Below are 18,299 nucleotides of genomic sequence, written 5' to 3'. Positions count from 1 at the left end.
TTAGACGAGGCAGAGACAGCAGTGAGCTACCAGCTCAAGTCTACACTGCGTTGAGTTTGTCAACAGCAGGGCTGGGGTGGAAACTGTCTTCCTGCAAAGCCAGTCTTGCCTTCACAGCCCCTCCCAAGGATAATTCTCTCCCCTAGCTTTGAGCCCTTAGACATCAGTACTGACCTAGAGGAAACCAGAGCTCAAGCTCCCCCTTGCTGGTCCCAGGATACCGGGTCGGTCCTGACTCTACCACACCCCAGGACCAGACAGAAGCCCAGAGGGGCGGGGCCTCGGACACGCACCGGCGCGTCCAGCAGGTGGCAGCAGCGAGCAGCCGCGCCCCCCGCGCTGCCAACCCGAGAGCCCGCATCATGGATGTCGAGCTCCCCTATTTCGCTTTGCTCGCCCTGGAATTCCAGACCCTAGAAGAGGACCAGGATTCATGAACCGGTCGCAGGGGCCGGGGCAGGAGCCTCTGGCTCCCGACGGTGGCCGAGAGGTGGGTCCTGGGGCGGGTCGCTGCTCCTTGAGGCCGGGCGGGGACGCTCTGCCCCCGCCCTGCCTCCCTGTGGTCCACACCCCCTTTGGGATCCGGAGCCGCTGGGCTGGAATAGTCCGGGGTGCGCGCGAGCAGGCTCTGCCAGCCCCGCTCCGGCCCGGGATTCGGGGCTGAGGAGCAGGAGGACAGAGGCGCCCGTGTCCTCCCCCCCTCCTCCACCTTGCTCACACCTGCGCCAATTAGTCCAGTCGCCTTCAAGGCCAGTGGTTACAGCCCAGTCCGAGAAGGGACAGCAGAGGGAGAGCACCTGAGGATACAGAGCTGGCACTGGACTGCCTTTTTCAACCCCTAGGTGATGAGTGCGGTTCAAAGAACGGAAAATTTAAAAAGCAACCCGGGCCTCCGTATTGAATGAAAGACCCAGTGCGAAGACATCACCATGAACACGAGCAGTAAGTGGATCCTCCTCTCCTTTGCCATGGGAACAGGGGTGGGGGCGGGAGGTGCAGGAGCCTGCGCTGCTGGGGCTGCCTGGAAGGAGGAGGGAAAACTGGCATCTCTGGACACATGACCCCCTAGACTCCTTTGGGGGGTTTTCTGTGCTCCTGGACAGAGAGACAGCTTTTGGGTCTGGCTTTTCGTGATCATGTTGCCAATATTTTATCAGCGGCGCCAGTTGCCTCTGCTGGGAAAACTGTTTGTCTCCTTCTAGCAATGCCTGGGAGGCCTAGGAAGCAGTCTGTGGCCATTGTCTGACTGTGGGGTCTCTGCAGAGACCTCCCTTCACACATCTAGAAAACGGTGGAGGACCCTGTTTGTCCCGAGCTGGCGAGAGCAGGGAGACAGGCCTGCAGGCCGGCAGGCAGGTGGGCTGGTGGGTGTGGGCAGGCAGTGGGATGGGAGACAGCAGTTTAATAAAAAGCCACGTTTGGATCTAGAGATTGTGAGAAGTCCAGCTCCGGTGTGCCTGCACCCAGTGGCCCCAGGCTGATTTTGCTACATACTTAGGAGCTGGTTATCCATCCTTGAGAACAAGAGAAACAGAACAGAATTTGCCCAAAGGCTCTAAGATGCCAAAAGCAGCAACTGCTAGCAGAGCCAGGACCAGACATTTTGCTGCCAGGTTGGGCCTCAGCAAAATGCAGTGCAGGGAATGCAGTCAGAAGTACAAGAGGCAAGGCTGTTTCTCTTCAGTGTAGAGCCTTTCACCATGGGCACCAGCAGGGGTGCCCTGGGAGGCATGTAGGCTTCAGGTCTCCCTCTTCGGCTGTCCCTCTAGCTTGGCTTGTCTGGGTCTTTCCAGCCTCAGGTGGGGCTGTTAAACCCCAGGAGCTCTACAAACATACACTTCCCCAGGTCTCTGACTTTGTTATCATGCCCTTCTCTACCTCTCAGACTGCTCATCTGTAAAATGATAAGGGTTGAATTAGAAACCTTCTAATCAAAGAATCTACAAGTTTGTTTTTTTCCAAAAGAGCTAGAGCTGAGCAGTAAGATCAGAAACATCAGAACCTTACCGAGGCTGTGTCCTGTCAAAATCCAGTCCCTCCTTACCTCTCCTCCCCACCACAACCATTTCAAAGCTGTTGGCATAGAGAAGAGTAAAAAACAAAGCAAAAGGCACTGAAATGGAAATGAAATATATTTATTTACTACATATTTGTATGACTCATCTCTCTGCTGTCTTCCTTTGTGTATTACATATCTATGCTAAGCAAGCCACCGTGGCTGGACTCCCTCTGCCTCGTCCAGGAAAAAATTTTGTCTCTTGATTTGACAGGCTGGAATAGTGTTTTGGCTTTATAGCAGGCTCAGGAAAAGAGCAAAATCCTATAGACCCTGTCACCTAGTAGGCCACATGTTTGCATTTGCATGTTTTCAGGCAAATAAAGATGTGAATTGCCTGTCACTTCTCACTATCTCTAGAAAACAAAATGTATTTCTGAGAGTCCTTTCCCACTAAGTAACAGAAGAGAATGATGGCTCATCTATTTTTCAAGGGACTAAGAAAGGAAACAAGCAACTGAATCTGCCCCTTTCTCTCTCTGGAATCCTAAGGAAATCTTGTCCTGTTAGCAGTTAGCAACCCTGAGTATTCCCTGAAAGAAGGAAATGGAGATTGTCCTTTTTTTTTCTTAAAGAAATAATGACCCATAGAGTTGAACATTGCAGAAGATGAGGTGAGGACTGCCAAAAATGCCATCCTGGCCTTATATACTTTGTCTAAGTAGGGAGGGTTATGTGGATGGGGCAGAAATCGTGGGAAATGAACAGAGCAGAATGGCTCAGCCGTCTTGAGAGTCAGAGTCCCTCCTGAGAGGAAGTGCTTCTCTCAGTAGGTGCCTAGGGACACTGTGAGGAGACTCAAACTTAGGATTAGGGGCTGGACTGAGGCATCTTCAAGGTTCTTCCCAACCCTGGCTTTGCAAAGGGAGAGAATAGAAATTGGGCCTCTGAAGGAGAGGGACAGGTCACAGGGTCATAAGGACTTGGTGCTGGCAGGAGGCAAAAATGCTGTCCTTTAAGATGTGAAATTTCTAGCTTGGTCCTCGTGCCTGAAATTGTCCCGAATAGGACCTTGTCCTCGGTATTTCTTTCCCGTCCATGTATTTGCTCCTTATTCTCCACCAAGCCACCATGCTAAGCACTTCCCTGCTTGATCTCACCAGACTCCCCACCCGCCTGGACAGATGAGTATTATTGCTCCAGCTCTATAGGGGAAATCTGATGGCTGATGTTCAGTGACTTCAGGTCATGCGGTTAGTTGTTAGATTAGGAAAGATACTTGGACGTATAGCATACATGACAGTGAGAGCAATTTTTAATCAATGGTTCAGATGGCACCACTGAAGTAGGACAAAGCATGAGGTCACAGTGTCCCTCTAAACATATACAGGGGATTGGTTCCAGGACCCCTATGTGTACTCAAGACCTATGGCCAGCTCTGAAGAATCCATGTATATATCAAAAGTCAGCCCTCCCAGTCGAGTTCCCTGACTACTGTAATTTCCATCCATGTTTAACTGAAAAAAAAAAAAAAAATCCGCATATAAATGGACCCATGCATTTCAAATCTATGCTGTTAAAGGATCAACTCTATAAAAAATTCCAATCACTTCATGAGAAGAAGAGCACAGGGCTCTGGTCTTGGGCAGCAATAAGGGTCAGTGGAGCTCAAGCCCTGGAATCTGGGTTCCAGTTTTCTTCTTTTCACTCATTAGATGTGTGAGCTTCATCTAAGTAGATGAGGTGATTCTCATCTCCAAAAATGGGAATGATGCAACGTGAAACGATGTGACATACATTAGCTTGGAATGGAGACCAAATGTTACCATTTCATGCAGTCTGCAGAGGGTAGACCTTGGCTGTGGACGTGGCTGGGATCATGTCAGTAATGGATTGGTCACACTGCCATGATTATGGGGGTGGTCTGTGTGGCTGTCGTCGTTGTTAACTTTATGACAGTAGCAGGCGGGTCACCCCACCTCTTGGATGTCATACCTTCGTTATGAATTGAGAAGTGTATTGCAAGTATGATTTTTGAAATTAAATGAGATTATAAGAGAATGCTTTGTAAACATATGTAAGTTGTTTTTATTAATAAAAACCCATTTCTCAGATGACAAAAACAGGAGAGTGCACAGTCAGTGACTCTTCAGTGTGAATTTTAGTTTCGTCGGAATTTTTTCTTCTGAAATCCAGCTGAGCATTAGCACACCAAAAACCAGGAACCTGAGAGAAAGAGGTAATTTGGGAGATGATGGAGTAGGGTGGTAAACAGACCTAGTAGATGGCAGGTGCGGGCCGGCCCTCGGACTCAGTGAAGGAGGGGAGAGAGGGTTCCTTGAGGAGGGAGCAGATACCCCAGACATGAGCACACCCAGGCCAGGAGGGCCTGGGCTAGTACTAGTGGGTACCCTCCTTGGGTGAAGGACTTCAGGGGAAGGGAAGGGAACAGGCCAGTCATGCCTCTTTGCCTGCTGTAGGGTGGCTCCTGCTGTAGGCTGGCTCCTGCTGTAGGGTGGCTCCAGCTCCTTGCCTTTCTTTACTCTGCACCCTTCCGAACTAATTCTGCCATCTGTCTCGAGGCCTCATGAGGCAGCCCCTAACTGATCTCCCTTCACCCACTCTAGCCACTTCCAATCATTCTCCCAGATCCACCCTCTGCATCACCTTCTGCCTCAAATGCACATCCCCTGCTCTTAAGATGAGAGAGGAAAAACCTCAGCAAGGCCTGCAGGGCCTCGCGTGAATTGCACTATTCTCTGGGTCCTGGTCACATTCACCTCTTCCCATTCCCTCTGGGGGCTTGCCCCCAACAACATTGCCAGCACTGTTCCCTCCTCCTGGAAAGCCCTTTCCCCACCAGCACCCTTCACCCAGGCTGGCCTCCTCACCCTCCCCAGCCCCCAGTCCAATTCATGTGCCCCTGACACATGCTTCTAGCACACCCTGGCCCTGTTCCCTCGAGCCTGGCCCTGCCATTGCTCACTCTCCACTGATCACTGCTTTGAAGCTCATCTCCCACCAGACAGCAAGTTCCATAAGAGCTGTGGCATGCAGCCCCTGGTAGTAGTATGGTCTGGGGCATTTCTTCATTCTGGTTTCTACTTTGGCCATTTTCCTAAGCCCACAGAGTGAGGAAGGAGTTGAATCCAGATCACTCACTCTCCTCCAGTCCCCAAGCCATGGGGTACCACCCATCTAATATGCATACTCTAAGGCAACAATAAGTCTTAGATTATTTCTTGTTCAAGTCTCCAGTTCCCATATTGGCTCCAAGAGTTCCCCAAAGCCAGGGGAGACTGGGTGTGCCCCAGTATGCTGGGGTCCCTGAGCACCAGAGTTACTTCTCTTTCCCATAAAATGACTTGTTCCTCATTTGGATCACAACTCCCAGAGCTCCCGAAAGCTATGGCTTTCCAGTGTATGAAACCCAGAACTGGCTCATCCTTGAGGTTGGCAAGCATCACGTAAGCATGAACAATGGTACCGGGTACCATTTTCCCTCGTATCCTAGGCTTCCTCCTGCCTTCTGCCTTCCGTTGGTCTTTAGCATGGATTGACATACTAACAAATTACTTTTTGGGGGGTCAACTTTGTTTTGTTGAAGAGAGTATTGAGAGATCATATAACCCACACAAAGGTGTCCTGGGCGCAGCAGTACCACATCCTGAGGCAATAAGTACCTGAGCTTTAGGGTTATAGACTCCTGAGTTCAGACTCAACATCTATCAGGTACTCCCTTGTAATCATGGACAGAATTGATCATGTCTCTGAGCCTGAACGTTATCCTGTATAAAATGTGAGCATTAAAATGCCAGTGTGCAGGGCACTTGTGAGGATTCAGTGAAATAATGGGAGAAACTCACTGGCATTGGGTCTTGGTGAATGGAGCTGAGCCTGAAGTTGAATTGGCCATTGAGTAAAGCGAAGTTCTGAAATGATGGTATCATAAAAACCAACCCTCTGATTGAAAATTAGCCTGCTCTGCTAGTACTGCAGCCAGTGCTGGGTATGGCACAGGAAGGCCACAGCTTTCGGGAAGTCTTCAGGAAGATCATTAACCTGGTGTCATGTATGGCATAGGTCGAAATGGGCAAGACAGGAAGTTAGGATTCTATGTGACAGACAATTGCCTTAGTTCAGAGAAGGGCTAAGCTCCAGGAACTGGGTAGTTGTAAGAATAGAAATAAAAGAAAATATCCTTCAGAAAATAAGGACTGCATGGCCTAGCACCCGACTGTATTATATAGGGTACAGGAGAAGGGGGGATTCTATCAGTCAGGGTTCCCGTGGGGAACAATAAGGCGGAGTTACAATAGAGGACCCTTCCGGAGCATGAGAAAGGTATAGAGAAACACACAAGGAGAAGCAAGGGTACTCACCTGCAAGAGGCTAGAAACAGTGGCCCATTACCCCTGGCCCACACAACTGCCCCCAGCGAGACCCAGAGACCCTGCCAGCTGTGGGGTGAGGGCTGCCTGACAGAATCTGGGGCCCCTGGCCCAGTTGCAAGGAGGGAGCCAAGGGCTTAAATATCCTGACCCCTCCCGCCTCCCTTCCTGGGACCTCCTTTGGGTAGTCCCCATTGGCCACCAGGAGCCAGAGGGCAAGAAAGGCAGTTGATAGTCCCATGATGGCCAGACTCCCAGGGTACAATGCCAGTAGAAAGAGGGCAGAACGGATCTGGAACAGTTAGGGAACTCAGAAGAGAAGTGTCCAGCACAAGAGGCAGGGTGACCTTCCTCTGCTAATGCCATTGCCCAGATCAGGAGCTCCATTCCTTACAAACAGGATCCATTCTGAGCAAGAACACACTAGGATGCCCTCTCAAGAAATTCTAAATTTGCAAAACAAATAAAATAGAAGTGTTTATTTACTTACCAGGATAGAGATTGTTTTAAACAGGCTTCCCAAATGAATGAAGCAGTTGTTGACAGATGAAGTTAGAGGGGAATAATGTGAGGAACAATTTTAAAGTCATCCAAAATGAATCTAACACATCTCTGAATATCACAATGTGATTTCAAGAGCACTTGGATTACATAAAGGAAGTGATATCAATTCTGAACTCCAACTTCCTTCTCTGGCAAAAGCTTCATCTTGCTGAGATAGCATCTGTTGTGGTGAATGGTCAACAACTGGCTATGACCCAACATTAGCCAAATACCATTGTAAAAGAATAGAAAACAACCAGAAAAAAAGTCCATAAGCACCTTTGACTTTGTAAGTAGTTTGCTAATAAATTCTCTTGTAGTTTTTAAGGGCACAGACTGGAGCTGGATCACTGGGTTCAAATTTTAGTTTCTCTCTGTGTGTCCTTGAGTAAGTCACTTACCTTCTCTAATGATTATTACAGGGAGGGCTAATAATAGTGCCTCTCTCCCAGAGTTGCTATCAAAAATAAAGTTAGTTGTGATTTGCTTAAAATTGTGCATAGCACAGATCAAGGGTTCATAAAACATATAAAAATAAATTTGTTGTTCAGCCAGGCACAGTGGCTCACGCCTGTAATCCTAGCACTCTGGGAGGCCAACGTGGGCAGATTGCTCAGGAGTTCAAGACCAACCTAAGCAAGAGCAAGACCCCATCTCTATTAAAAATAGAAAACTTATCCTGGCGTTGTGGCAGGCACCTATAATCCCAGCTACTCAGGAGGCTGAAGCAGGAGGATCACTTGAGCCCTGAGTTTCAGATTGCTGTGAGCTAAGTGGAGGCCATGGCACTCTAGCCCAGGTGATGAAGCAAAACTCTGTATCAATAAATTAATTAGTTAATTAATTAATTTGTTAGGGCTACCATAATAAAGTGCTATAAATCGGATGGCTTAAAGAACAGAAATGGATTATCTCACAGCTCTGCAGGTTAAAACTCCAAAGGTGTCAGCAGGGTTTCCTCTGAAGACTGTGAAGAAAGTATTGGCTTGACTCTCTCCTTGGTTTATAGATGGCTGTCTTGGACTTAAGTCTCTTCGCAGGGTCTTTATCTGTGTGTCTCCACATCCAAATTTCCCTTTTTGATAAAGATATCAATCACATCGGATTAGGGCCCACCCAAATGACCTCATCTTAACTTGATTACCTCTGTAAATTCTGAATCTCCAAATATGGTCACATTCTGAAGTACTGAGGGCTAGGACTTCAACATATAAATTTGGAGGGGACACAATTCCATTCATAATATGGTATTTGTTGAGGAAATGACTCCTCAGAGAGAAGAATTCCTTGTGGTTTGATATCCCCTGAATATCAGCCTCTCCCCAGGGCTAGAGTAGGTTTCTGACAGTTAATTACTAAGTACAAGTGTCACAAAGATTAACTATCTAGTCTTGATGTTTAAGCCCTAATTTGACCATTTCTGACCAGCAGAGCTGGATCCTGTACCTGAGAACCTGAAGATAACATGTTCACACACAGACGATCCCCACGTAGGAGGACCACAGGACCACTGTGTAATATGTCCACAGTCAATCTGTTTCCAAAAACACACTCCCCACCCCACACCCATTCGAGCCATTAAGCACAACTTGTAGTATTTCAATAGTGTAAGGGAATTTACATCATGGTATTGGTTTTCAATCTACCTAGTTCCTGGGAATGTCCAACATGGGAATAAGAATTGGATTGTTCATTTGTTCATTCAACAAATATTTATTGAACACCGGCTCTGTACCAGGCATGATGCTACAGAAGGTCTTTACCATCATGGCTCCTACAGGTGGGCACAATTTGCCTCTTGGTGCCCAGGGTGATGGGATGGATATGTTTAATTTGCTCAGTACCAGGTTTTTAATGAATTTGGATTATTTACCATCAATGGGAAATTAAAATTGAGATTTCTCACTTTTCTTAAAAACAAAACAAAACTAGAAGATCTTGCAACCCTGACACTATTTTTCTTGGTGACGGCAGTCAACAGGATTGCCCGCTTTTGGCAGGGCACGCACACATGCTGGTCTCTGGTTTGCCACGGTCACCACCACTTCCTATTAAATTTCCCAAGGCCCGCATGATAATTTTATGTTACCCTGCCACTGTAGTCTCGTAGATGATCCAGATAGTATAGTCTGGAGAAGTGTATCTTCACACAGAGATGAGGAGACTACAACATATCTGTTAATGATTATGGGAGGAAGTCCTATCTAGAGTTAGCAATTAACACTGCCATGCTATTAAAGTCCTCTCCAAGTGAGCAAAGCCCTGCAGCATGTCCTATTTCCCCAGCAGACCCATTCCCAGAAGGGTGATATCATATCCTGTTGGATATAGTTGGGCAAATAGTGGGGCAAACACTGTCCTGCCCCCCATCTCCTGGGGGTCATTTTTGTTTCCAGGGAACCTAGTGTAGGGGATGGGGCACAGAGCAAAGGAGAACAATTCTGGATAATTGATCCCAGCTCTGGATATCTCATCTAGCACAAAAGAAGGCATCCCAAGAGGCTGAACTATCCCAGAGATTGTTCTGACTTGTGGGACATTCCTGGTTTAGTTGAGGACATCTAGTCAACAATAGAAGCTCTATAGCCAACAGGTCAGTTTACAGAACCCCCAGCTAAGAAGTGATTGCTAAACGGCCACAGCAGTGATCCTACATGGCTACTCAAGACCTTTCGTCTGTCATTATGGAAGTAGATAATGCCAACATAATTGCTTCTGTTAGAAGTCAGATTCTTCCTCATTCCTCTGGAAGAAACCAGGGTAGCAAATAGTTCATAGAAAGTAAGGCTCAGAGCCTGGCATGTAGTAGGTACCCAAAAGATACTTGATAAATTAATTCATTAAGAAAAATCCTGATCTCCAGGGTCATCTTTCTGACCATCTGCTAAAATGCTCACCTGGTATTCCCAAGGCACATCAAATACAACCTAAAATTTAATAAACTTACTCTCTTTAAAAAAAAAAACAAAAAAAACCTGCTTTAATTTTTATAGTCCCAGTTGATTGACAGGCCCTCCATCTACCCAGTCACTAAGGCAGTGATTAGAAAGTAGTCCTCTGGGAAATTTCCCTTTCCTCCACTGGCCTGTCTGCAGTCTGTCACCTTATCTGGTTATTTGTGCCTCCTAAATCTGAGGAGGCCTCAAAGTCAGATCCACATGGTATAAACACCTATTCTCTGCTTCCTGGCGTTTGAACTCTTCCCCTCTTCACCTGCTGTCACTTCCCAGTGTCTAGGACATCCGACATGGCAGCCTTCGGAGTAGAGGTTGGAGGAGAGGGGTTGATCTCAAGTTTAGAAAGAGGCAACTGAGGCTCAGCACCCATAGTTCAGTGAGTAGGGAGCCAGTCATATACACTGAAGCTGGTGGGTTTGAGCCCAGCCCAGGCCTGCTAACCAACAATGACAATTGTACCCCAAAAATAGCTTGGGCATTGTGGCAGGCACCTGTAGTCCCAGCAACTTGGGAGGCTGAGGCAAAAGAATAGCTTAAGCCCAAGAGTTTGAGGTTGCTGTGAGCTGTGATGCTACAGCACTCTACAGAGGGCAATATAGTAAGACTGTGTCTTAAACAAAAAAAGAAAAGAAAAAGAAAAGAAAGAGGCAACTGAGCAACATAGGCTGCTGAAAAATGGCCATGTGGACAGAAGGGGGTCAGAGCACTACTCTGCAGACCCCTGATCAGGGATGACGGTGATCACCTAGAGCAGTGGTTCTCAGCCTTCCTAATGCCTCCTAATATCACAGCCCTTTAATACAGTTCCTCATGTTGTGGTGACTCCCAACCATAAGATTATTTTTGTTGCTACTTCATAACTATAATTTTGTTACTGTTATGAATCATATTGTAAATATCTGATATGCAGGGTATATTTTCATTGTTACAAAAGAGTCACGACCGACAGATTGAGAACTGCTAAACTAGAGCATGTCCAGGAAAGAGTGGCCAGATTGGTGGAAGGACTTGAAACATGCTAGGGGAAGGGAGGAACAGCAGGAAGACATCTGAGTTGGCTCCACATACTGGTTTTGCCTCTGAATGAAAGTATGGATGGGCCCTATTTCAGAGGATGCTGTTGGGCTTTGCCCAGCTCCCTAGATCTCTCCAGCCCTTTTTCTAAGTATGTGAACAGCCAGATAAGGGCTACTTACAGGCTCCACATTGTTGCCTGTTGCTCCTATGTGTGGTGACAGCTTGTGCTCGCTTGTGCTACAGACCCACCCGTCCTCCTGCCAGAATCCCACGTTCCACTGCCTGTATCATTTCCAAAGCTTCTTCCTCACATCTGCTTAATTTTGTGCAAAGCACAGGTCTTTCTCCACGGGCTGTTATCTCTTGCCCTCACCAGCACCAGCAGGGCCAATGAAACAACTTCCTTGCAATAGTCTAATGACACAGTTGATCTATTTTAAGCACCTGAAGCACACTCTGCCAAGTGCCAATCTCCCTGCTGTGAGCTGCACTCAGCATGCAGGGGCAGGGGTGGCCTGAGGTCTATTCCTGTGTCTTGAGATATGAAACAGCCCAGGGATCTCAGCCCTGTCTTGTCTGATGATGGTCTAAGGCAATCGTAAAATTAGATATTTTCACAGTTAGCATGAGTTGTTCTGGAAGGAGAATTACCTGTGATGTCAGGATTATATGGCTCAGGAACCTCAGGTGACCATAAATCCCCTTTCAAAGGACAGAGACAGAGCCAGGCCTGTTACACATGGGGAGAAGGAAACCGGGAGGCAGGATTTTAGAAACAAAGAGAAGCAAGTCCCCATCAGATATTCCTTAGCCTAAGACTAACGTTTCTCCTCCTCCTCCTAATCAACAGACGTTCTTCTCCAACTATAATCCATCTGAGTGTGAATATTGTACATATTTTATTCACTCCTTACAACAGTCCTGCATGGGCCTTCCCTGATTCTGTATTTAAGGACTAGCACCCATGTTATATTCACTCTCACCTTTCTACACAGAACTTACCTCAGTAATTATTTTGTTGATTAACTCCTAGTATGCCGGAGGTGGCAAGTTCAAACCTAGCCCTGGCCAAAAATTGCAAAAAAAAAAAAAAAAACAGAAACCTTTCTACATAGAACTTACCTCAGTAATTATTTTGTTGATTAGCTCCTGGACATTGTTGCCTCTTACCCTCTTTTGCCTTTAAGCCACATGATGGCCATGAGACACGCTCCAACTACTTCGTTCACTGCTGAACCCTCCAAAACAACGTGGTAGTTGATGCACAGCAGTGAACTCTTGTAACAGCATTTCATGAGCACAGGCTAAGCCCTTCACCTGCTTCGCCTGCTTGTCCTTCAAGGAGTCCTGTGAAGGGGACACTAATGTTACCCTCGTTTTACAGAGGAGGAAACTGAGTCCCAGAGAGGAGGCAGTTGGCTCCAAACCTGAAACTTGAGCCTTGAGTGAATACAAGGAATGAATATGTGAAGGGAAGAATTTATGAGGAGCACTCCAATAAACCTGTTTTCCATAAAAAGAAAATGAAGTTCAAAGGCAAATCACCTAGACAAGGTCACAGGAGCCAGGAAGCAGGGCAACAGGTGTTTACATCATGTGGATCTGACTTTGAGGCCCCCTTTGTCCTCCTCCCTGCTCCTTCTTTTCACCATCTTCCCCCACTTTTGTTGTGCTATGGTCACAGGGGAAAGGAGGGATTGGGGTTACTGGCCTTGCAGGTGACATCAGCACTATTTACTCATTCACTCGGGCAATGAGAGGAATCCCCTGTCTGTGTGGTAATGATGTTCCAGGCACTTCAGGATCAGGACTGCACAGAACAAAGAACCTGACCTCAGATTGCTTCCTTCCAGGATCTCAGCGAGGTGGTCATAAACACTCATGACCATGACATTCGGGAAACTGGGACAGGGGCTGAGAGGGAGGGGAAGCCAGGTCAGATGCCTTCAGAAGTCTGGGAATGCTTTGTGGAGCACATTCCATTCCACCTAGTCCTTGAGGGGGAAACAAACTTTTGTTAGGTAGAGTAGATGAGAGGAAGGGGGCATTCCAGATGGGCTTGGTCATTCCTTCTCTGGGGTGAGCATTCCTTCCACCCTTAAGCACAACTCCTGAGTCCTGGCACTAGGAACTGGGGTGAGGGTTGGGGGCACGAGGCTGAGGAGGCTGAAATAAAAACACAGATATTTCAGAGGTCCCATGTGCCTTATTTGTACAGAGTATGAGTAGGTGAATGGTGAGAAAGGCTGGTAGTTGGGGAGGATCAGATCTTTAAGAGTTTCAGGTGCCACACTAAAGAGAATGTGTTACAGTCTGCAGCCAATGAGGACTCAGTGGTGACTCGACCAGGGCTGTGCATTATTTAAGGCCATCTCCCCAGCAACACATGCCTGATGCATCAGAGAACCAGGAGGCCTTGGGAGGCAGGCCAGATGCAGCGGTGCAGGTGTGAGTGGAGGGGAGGGGTGAGGGAGGATGAGCAGCAGTGGTGCTGCAGCCCCACTGTGCGTTACTGTCAGCTCTTCTGCCACTGCGCCCACAGGTGAGCCTGTCATCTGATTCTGATTTCTGGGGCTGTGTCAGCTGATACTTTGAAAACTAGGTTACTGACCAAATCAGGAAGCCTCCAAGGTAGTGTATTTGATAAGAGCTGGAGTTGTAGGGTCAGAGGACTGGGGTTCACACTCCAGCTTGACCCTTACTAGCTGTCCAGCCTTCAGTGAGTTGCTAATACTGACCCCCAAGCTGCAGTTGCCTCTCAGTGTGGGAGTGATAGGTGAGCTCTGAGCAGATGTTTAGCGTGGTGCCTGGCACATGGGAAACAGTAAGGATTAATAGTGGTCAGGTAATAATACATTCCAAATACATTGCATTGGGAAAAACTGTTTTAAATATACAAATCAATCAGCACATACTACTGTTAAGATACCTCTTAACCATTCCATTGGAAAAGAAGAACAGAGGTTATGTATTGATAATCCAGGCGTTTTTTAGCTAACATTTAAGGAATACTTTATTACATGTGACATACTATCCAAATATTTTCTACATAGTATCTCTTGATTCTAGGCATGAGTCAGGCACAAAATTAACAGTGGAGAAGGCAGTCCTGACTGAGCAGGGAGCAGGTCATACTAGACCAGGGATTGGCAAACTTTTCCCATAAAGGGCTCTGCAGAGAGTGAATATTCTGGACTTTCCAAGCCACACAGTCTCTGTAGTGTCAAAGCAGCCATAGAAAATGTGTAAACAAATCAATGAGGCCGTGGACAAATCAAAATTTACTTGCAAAAATCAAGGTGGAGGGTTATTTGGCCCATGAAGACAGTTTGCTGACCCCTATACTAGACAACCTTTAAGATCTCTTCCAACTTTGAGATTCCAATCCAAAATAATGACAAAGAAATGCCTACTCCTTCTAATCGAGTTTATCCTTGTAATCGCAAGAGGGTTACTTTGAATACGATAGAGAAGATCATTGGAAAGGACTGAAAACTTTTCATTCTTGGTATTGGCTTCTTACTCAACACACCCCATAATTAACACTCTGGTGTGTTACGGGTCTTCTCAAGTGACCACAAATGCCAGTGTGCAGGAGGCTGCCTTGAGATCTGTTGGGTTAGACAGTTCTTGGGCTGCAACAATGACACTCAGACCAGAGACTTTCCCATCTGAGAAAGAAACATTGTTACATTCCATGCAAATGCTTCCTCTACCTTTGCTCCCTGTGAACTTTGCCCCATTCAGAGCCTACATACCTTTGTAATTTAAAGTGATAGCCAAGTGTCTGCACAGCGCTTTTTATTATCCTTCCTTTTAATTCTTCACAAGAACATCCCTTATCTCCTTGTAGTACTAATGGGCTGTCAATGTGGTGGTCTGCCCCTCCCCCAGAGGATGCTGTGACCTCAGCTAGCCAGCCGGAGTATTCTCTGGAAGGAGATAGGGAGATATTGGGAAGGAGAAGTATTTATTCCATTGAGGTTGCTGAACTAAGGAGAAGAGGGTCTGGGAATACCAGTGACCATTATTGTCCAAGACACAGGAATAAGCTATCTGAAAAACAGAGAAAGTCACAATTCTGACTACATAGGAAAGCCCCTATCCAGCCATCTAGAGCTAGCCCCAGACTTCCTAGTTATAAGAACCAACAAATTCCCTTTTCGTTGAAACTAGTTTCCACTGTGTTTCTGTAAAGTGGAACATAGTGGAAACTATTTGCTAAGAAAGGCACTTTTTAAAAAACTATTCCTTTCACTTGGCAATTACCCTCATTTATCAAAATCCTAGCCACCTTTAGGCTAAAATAGTCTTCCCTCCTGCTACCTCTCATGAGCTCCTAAAGGGATTTTATTCCCTCTTCTGAAGTTCCTGGCCCTTGGTTTAAAACATTCTTATGGTTACAGGTCATTGGCTATAAGTCAACTTGGTTTATTCATGTGCATTTCTTAGTGTACCTCTTAGATTATAAGCTCCTTGCAGATAAGCATCATGTGTCAGTCAGTTATGGTGTATTTGTTTCCCACTTGCAAGTTGTAGACCACTTCAGAGCCATAGAATTATTGCTGGAGCTTACAAGTCCATGTGTGCACCTAACTTTAGGTGCACAATACCTGGCAAATAGATGTGTCTGAGGAAATTCAATATGGCCAAAATTGCTCAAAGTATTACTTAAATGTAATACTAATATAGAGAGCTAAAAAACATTTCGATGTTAAAAAGGGGTCCTTAAATGACCTGAATGTGGTTATAGGGATGTATATAAGTGTAAAAATATTTGAGCCATATAATTAAGATCTATGCACTTGACCGTATATAAGTTATGCCACAATAAAAAGTAAAAAATAAAATGAAAATGAAAAAGCCCTTATATTTGATGAGCATTTCTCTAGTACAATTACAAGGCCCCTGTTACCGCAATACACTGATGATAGATCATAGACCTAAATCAACTAAAAGCTAGAATTATGCAACTTCTGAGAAAAAAACAGGAGAATATCTTGTGGCTTTGAGGGAAAGCAATGACTTCTTAGAACACTAAAATCAGTAAAAATAGGCAAGAATTTAAGTAGACACATCACATATACAAATGGCCAATAAACACAAAAAAAGGAGCTCAACATCATTAGTCACTGGGGAAATGCAAATTAAAACCATCTCTTTACACCCACCCAAATGGCTGAATTTTTCTCATACGTTTCTTGTGGGTATGCAAAATGGCACAACTTTGGAAAGCTGTTTGATAGTTTCATAAAAATTCAACACCTACCTATGGTCTAGCAACACCTCTCTTAGATATTTACCCGTGGGAGATAAAACATATATCTGCAAAAAGATTTATGCAAGAATGTTCCTGGCAGCTTAATTCATATTAGCCCAAAGCTGGAAACAACCCAAATGCTCATCTATAGACAAAGGGATAAACAAATTATGTTACATTTACACAATGGGATAGAACTCAGCAATAAAAAGGAAGAACCTATTAATACATGCAACAACATGAATAGATCTCAGAGACACGCTTAGTACAAGAAGCCAGACATAAAAGAGTGCCTACTGTATGATTCTATCTAAGTGAAGTTCAAGAACAGGCAAAACTAATCTATGTGGATGGAAGGCATAACAGAGTTTACCTTTGATTGGGGGAGGAGTGAATGATCACAAAAGGTTGCAGCAGATTCTCCAGAGTAATGGAAAAGCACCCCATCTTGATTAAGATGTGGTTCATACAGGTTTATGTATTTGTTGATACTCATTTTATTTGAGGGCTATATATTTTATTATTTTTTAATCGCACCAAGTATAAATATATAGGGTGTAAAATAGTTGTCTATTTTAATTTGCACACTGACTTTACAGACATCCTGTATATGTATGTGTATCCCCTTCAGCAGGCGTGGAAACAGAAGAACTGATTTCAAATCTTGAGTCTCCTTCTAAGTCTGTCACTTCTGAGACTAGCATTCTCATCAGTTCTATGGGTCCATCCTGTCAGCCTTGCTTCCCTAAAAGGGCTATTTCAATGATAACAACACTTGTAAAAGTTCTTGAATGGAGAGTGTCTTCTCCAATTTGTTTTGTGTGAGTTTCTCCTTGGCGCTAATGTTCCAGTGACACTGGCCTCCCTAAACTCACCATGTCTTCCAGCCTCAGGGCCCTTGCACGTGCTGTTCATCCCCTTGGATTGTTCATGTTCCTGGTCTTCTATGACTGGCTCCCTCCCTTCCTTGCCACCTCAGCTGAAATGTTTTACCTTCACATTGCCTATCCTGACCCCGTTTTCATTTTTTTCATTCTGTTTGTTTATTTACTTGTTGCAGTTTTTCCCATGTGATTATAAATTCCCAAAGGCTAGAAAACATGAGTAGTGTATCCCCAATCCTCAGCGCGTGGAAATTTTACCCTGGAAATATTAATGAATAAATAATTGCACCAACAAACCTGAGCTTTGATGCATGGACTTTGTAATCTGTTTGTGCTGATTTAGGACTTTGCTCCTGGAGCCAGGTCTTCCCTGGGGTCTGGTGGGTGCCAAAAATTGACCCCAGGATAAAGCTGGTGTCACTGTAGTGCAGTCACTCAGGAAAAGCCTTTTGTGGCATGGAACTCAGGGAAGCCTTAGGACATCTTGTCCTTCGGCAGACCGGAACACTTTCTATTTATGGCAATGCTTTGTGGTCCCCCTTTTGGGCTGTAACCTGGAGATTCTGCATATATCTCCAGGCTGAGAAGCCTGAAGCACAAACAGGCAAGCTGTCTGACATGCAGGGATTTTCCTGCATCACCTGATGGGGCCCTTTCTCTTCTCATGCCCAGCAGTGGGCCTGAGAATGAGTGGGCTGAATCCCTGTGTCCACCATCTTCTTCCACACCTCTCAGACCTCTTAGCCCTCTTCCCCTCCCATTCTCTTCCCCCTAATGATCAGAACACCTTCTCTCCTGGGCTTTCTGGATCTGAATGATGCTGCCCTCACTGAGGCTGTTTCTATCCTCTGAGCAAGCCCTGGGGCCAGAGACTGCCCATGAGTCCAGGACAACTAGGCATCACCCACAGCTCATTTGCCCACAGAAGCTCTCTGAAGCCTTCTGTTTACAACCGGGTTGTGTTTGCTGACCCAGATTATTATGGATCTGTGACATCAGTGCTGTGGGAAATGCTCCTTAGCCAGTAGCAAAGTCCACTTAAGGTACAAACTTAGACATTGATCCGGGGAAAACATAAGGGGCTTTCAGACAGGTGAGAAGTCCACCCCTCCCCCCACCTACGTCCTCCGTAGCCAAAATTCTACTTTCTCTCTGTCCGGCTGTCTCCCTTGAAATTTGTATTCTTTTCAACAGATAGTGTCAATACGCCCTTTATGCAAGTGGGATTTGGGGCTTCTCTGTTTCTCATCT

General features: G+C 45.9%; 1 protein-coding gene across 4 annotated transcripts in view; it reads left to right on the top strand.

Moving 5' to 3' along the window:
- The first annotated feature begins 283 nt into the window (after positions 1 to 283).
- Positions 284 to 18,299, top strand: part of ABLIM3 (actin binding LIM protein family member 3) — a 109,969-nt gene continuing 91,953 nt past the window's right edge. For 2 of the 4 annotated variants that reach the window (XM_023515552.1, XM_012808886.2), the window contains exons 1-2: positions 284 to 490; positions 843 to 942. In XM_023515552.1, the coding sequence (XP_023371320.1) occupies positions 930 to 942 (13 nt within the window). In that variant the 5' untranslated portion in view covers positions 284 to 490; positions 843 to 929. Of the gene's footprint in view, positions 943 to 18,299 lie in introns of all 4 variants that reach the window. The other 2 variants (XM_012808897.2, XM_012808896.2) reach the window with 2 other exon arrangements.

This window comes from Otolemur garnettii, unplaced genomic scaffold, assembly GCF_000181295.1.
Source record: "Otolemur garnettii isolate 467f Iridium unplaced genomic scaffold, OtoGar3 scaffold00003, whole genome shotgun sequence".
NCBI classification, from domain to species: domain Eukaryota; kingdom Metazoa; phylum Chordata; class Mammalia; order Primates; family Galagidae; genus Otolemur; species Otolemur garnettii.
The sequence above is the reverse complement of the archived record's forward strand: the minus strand, read 5'-3'. Positions and strand labels throughout refer to the sequence as shown.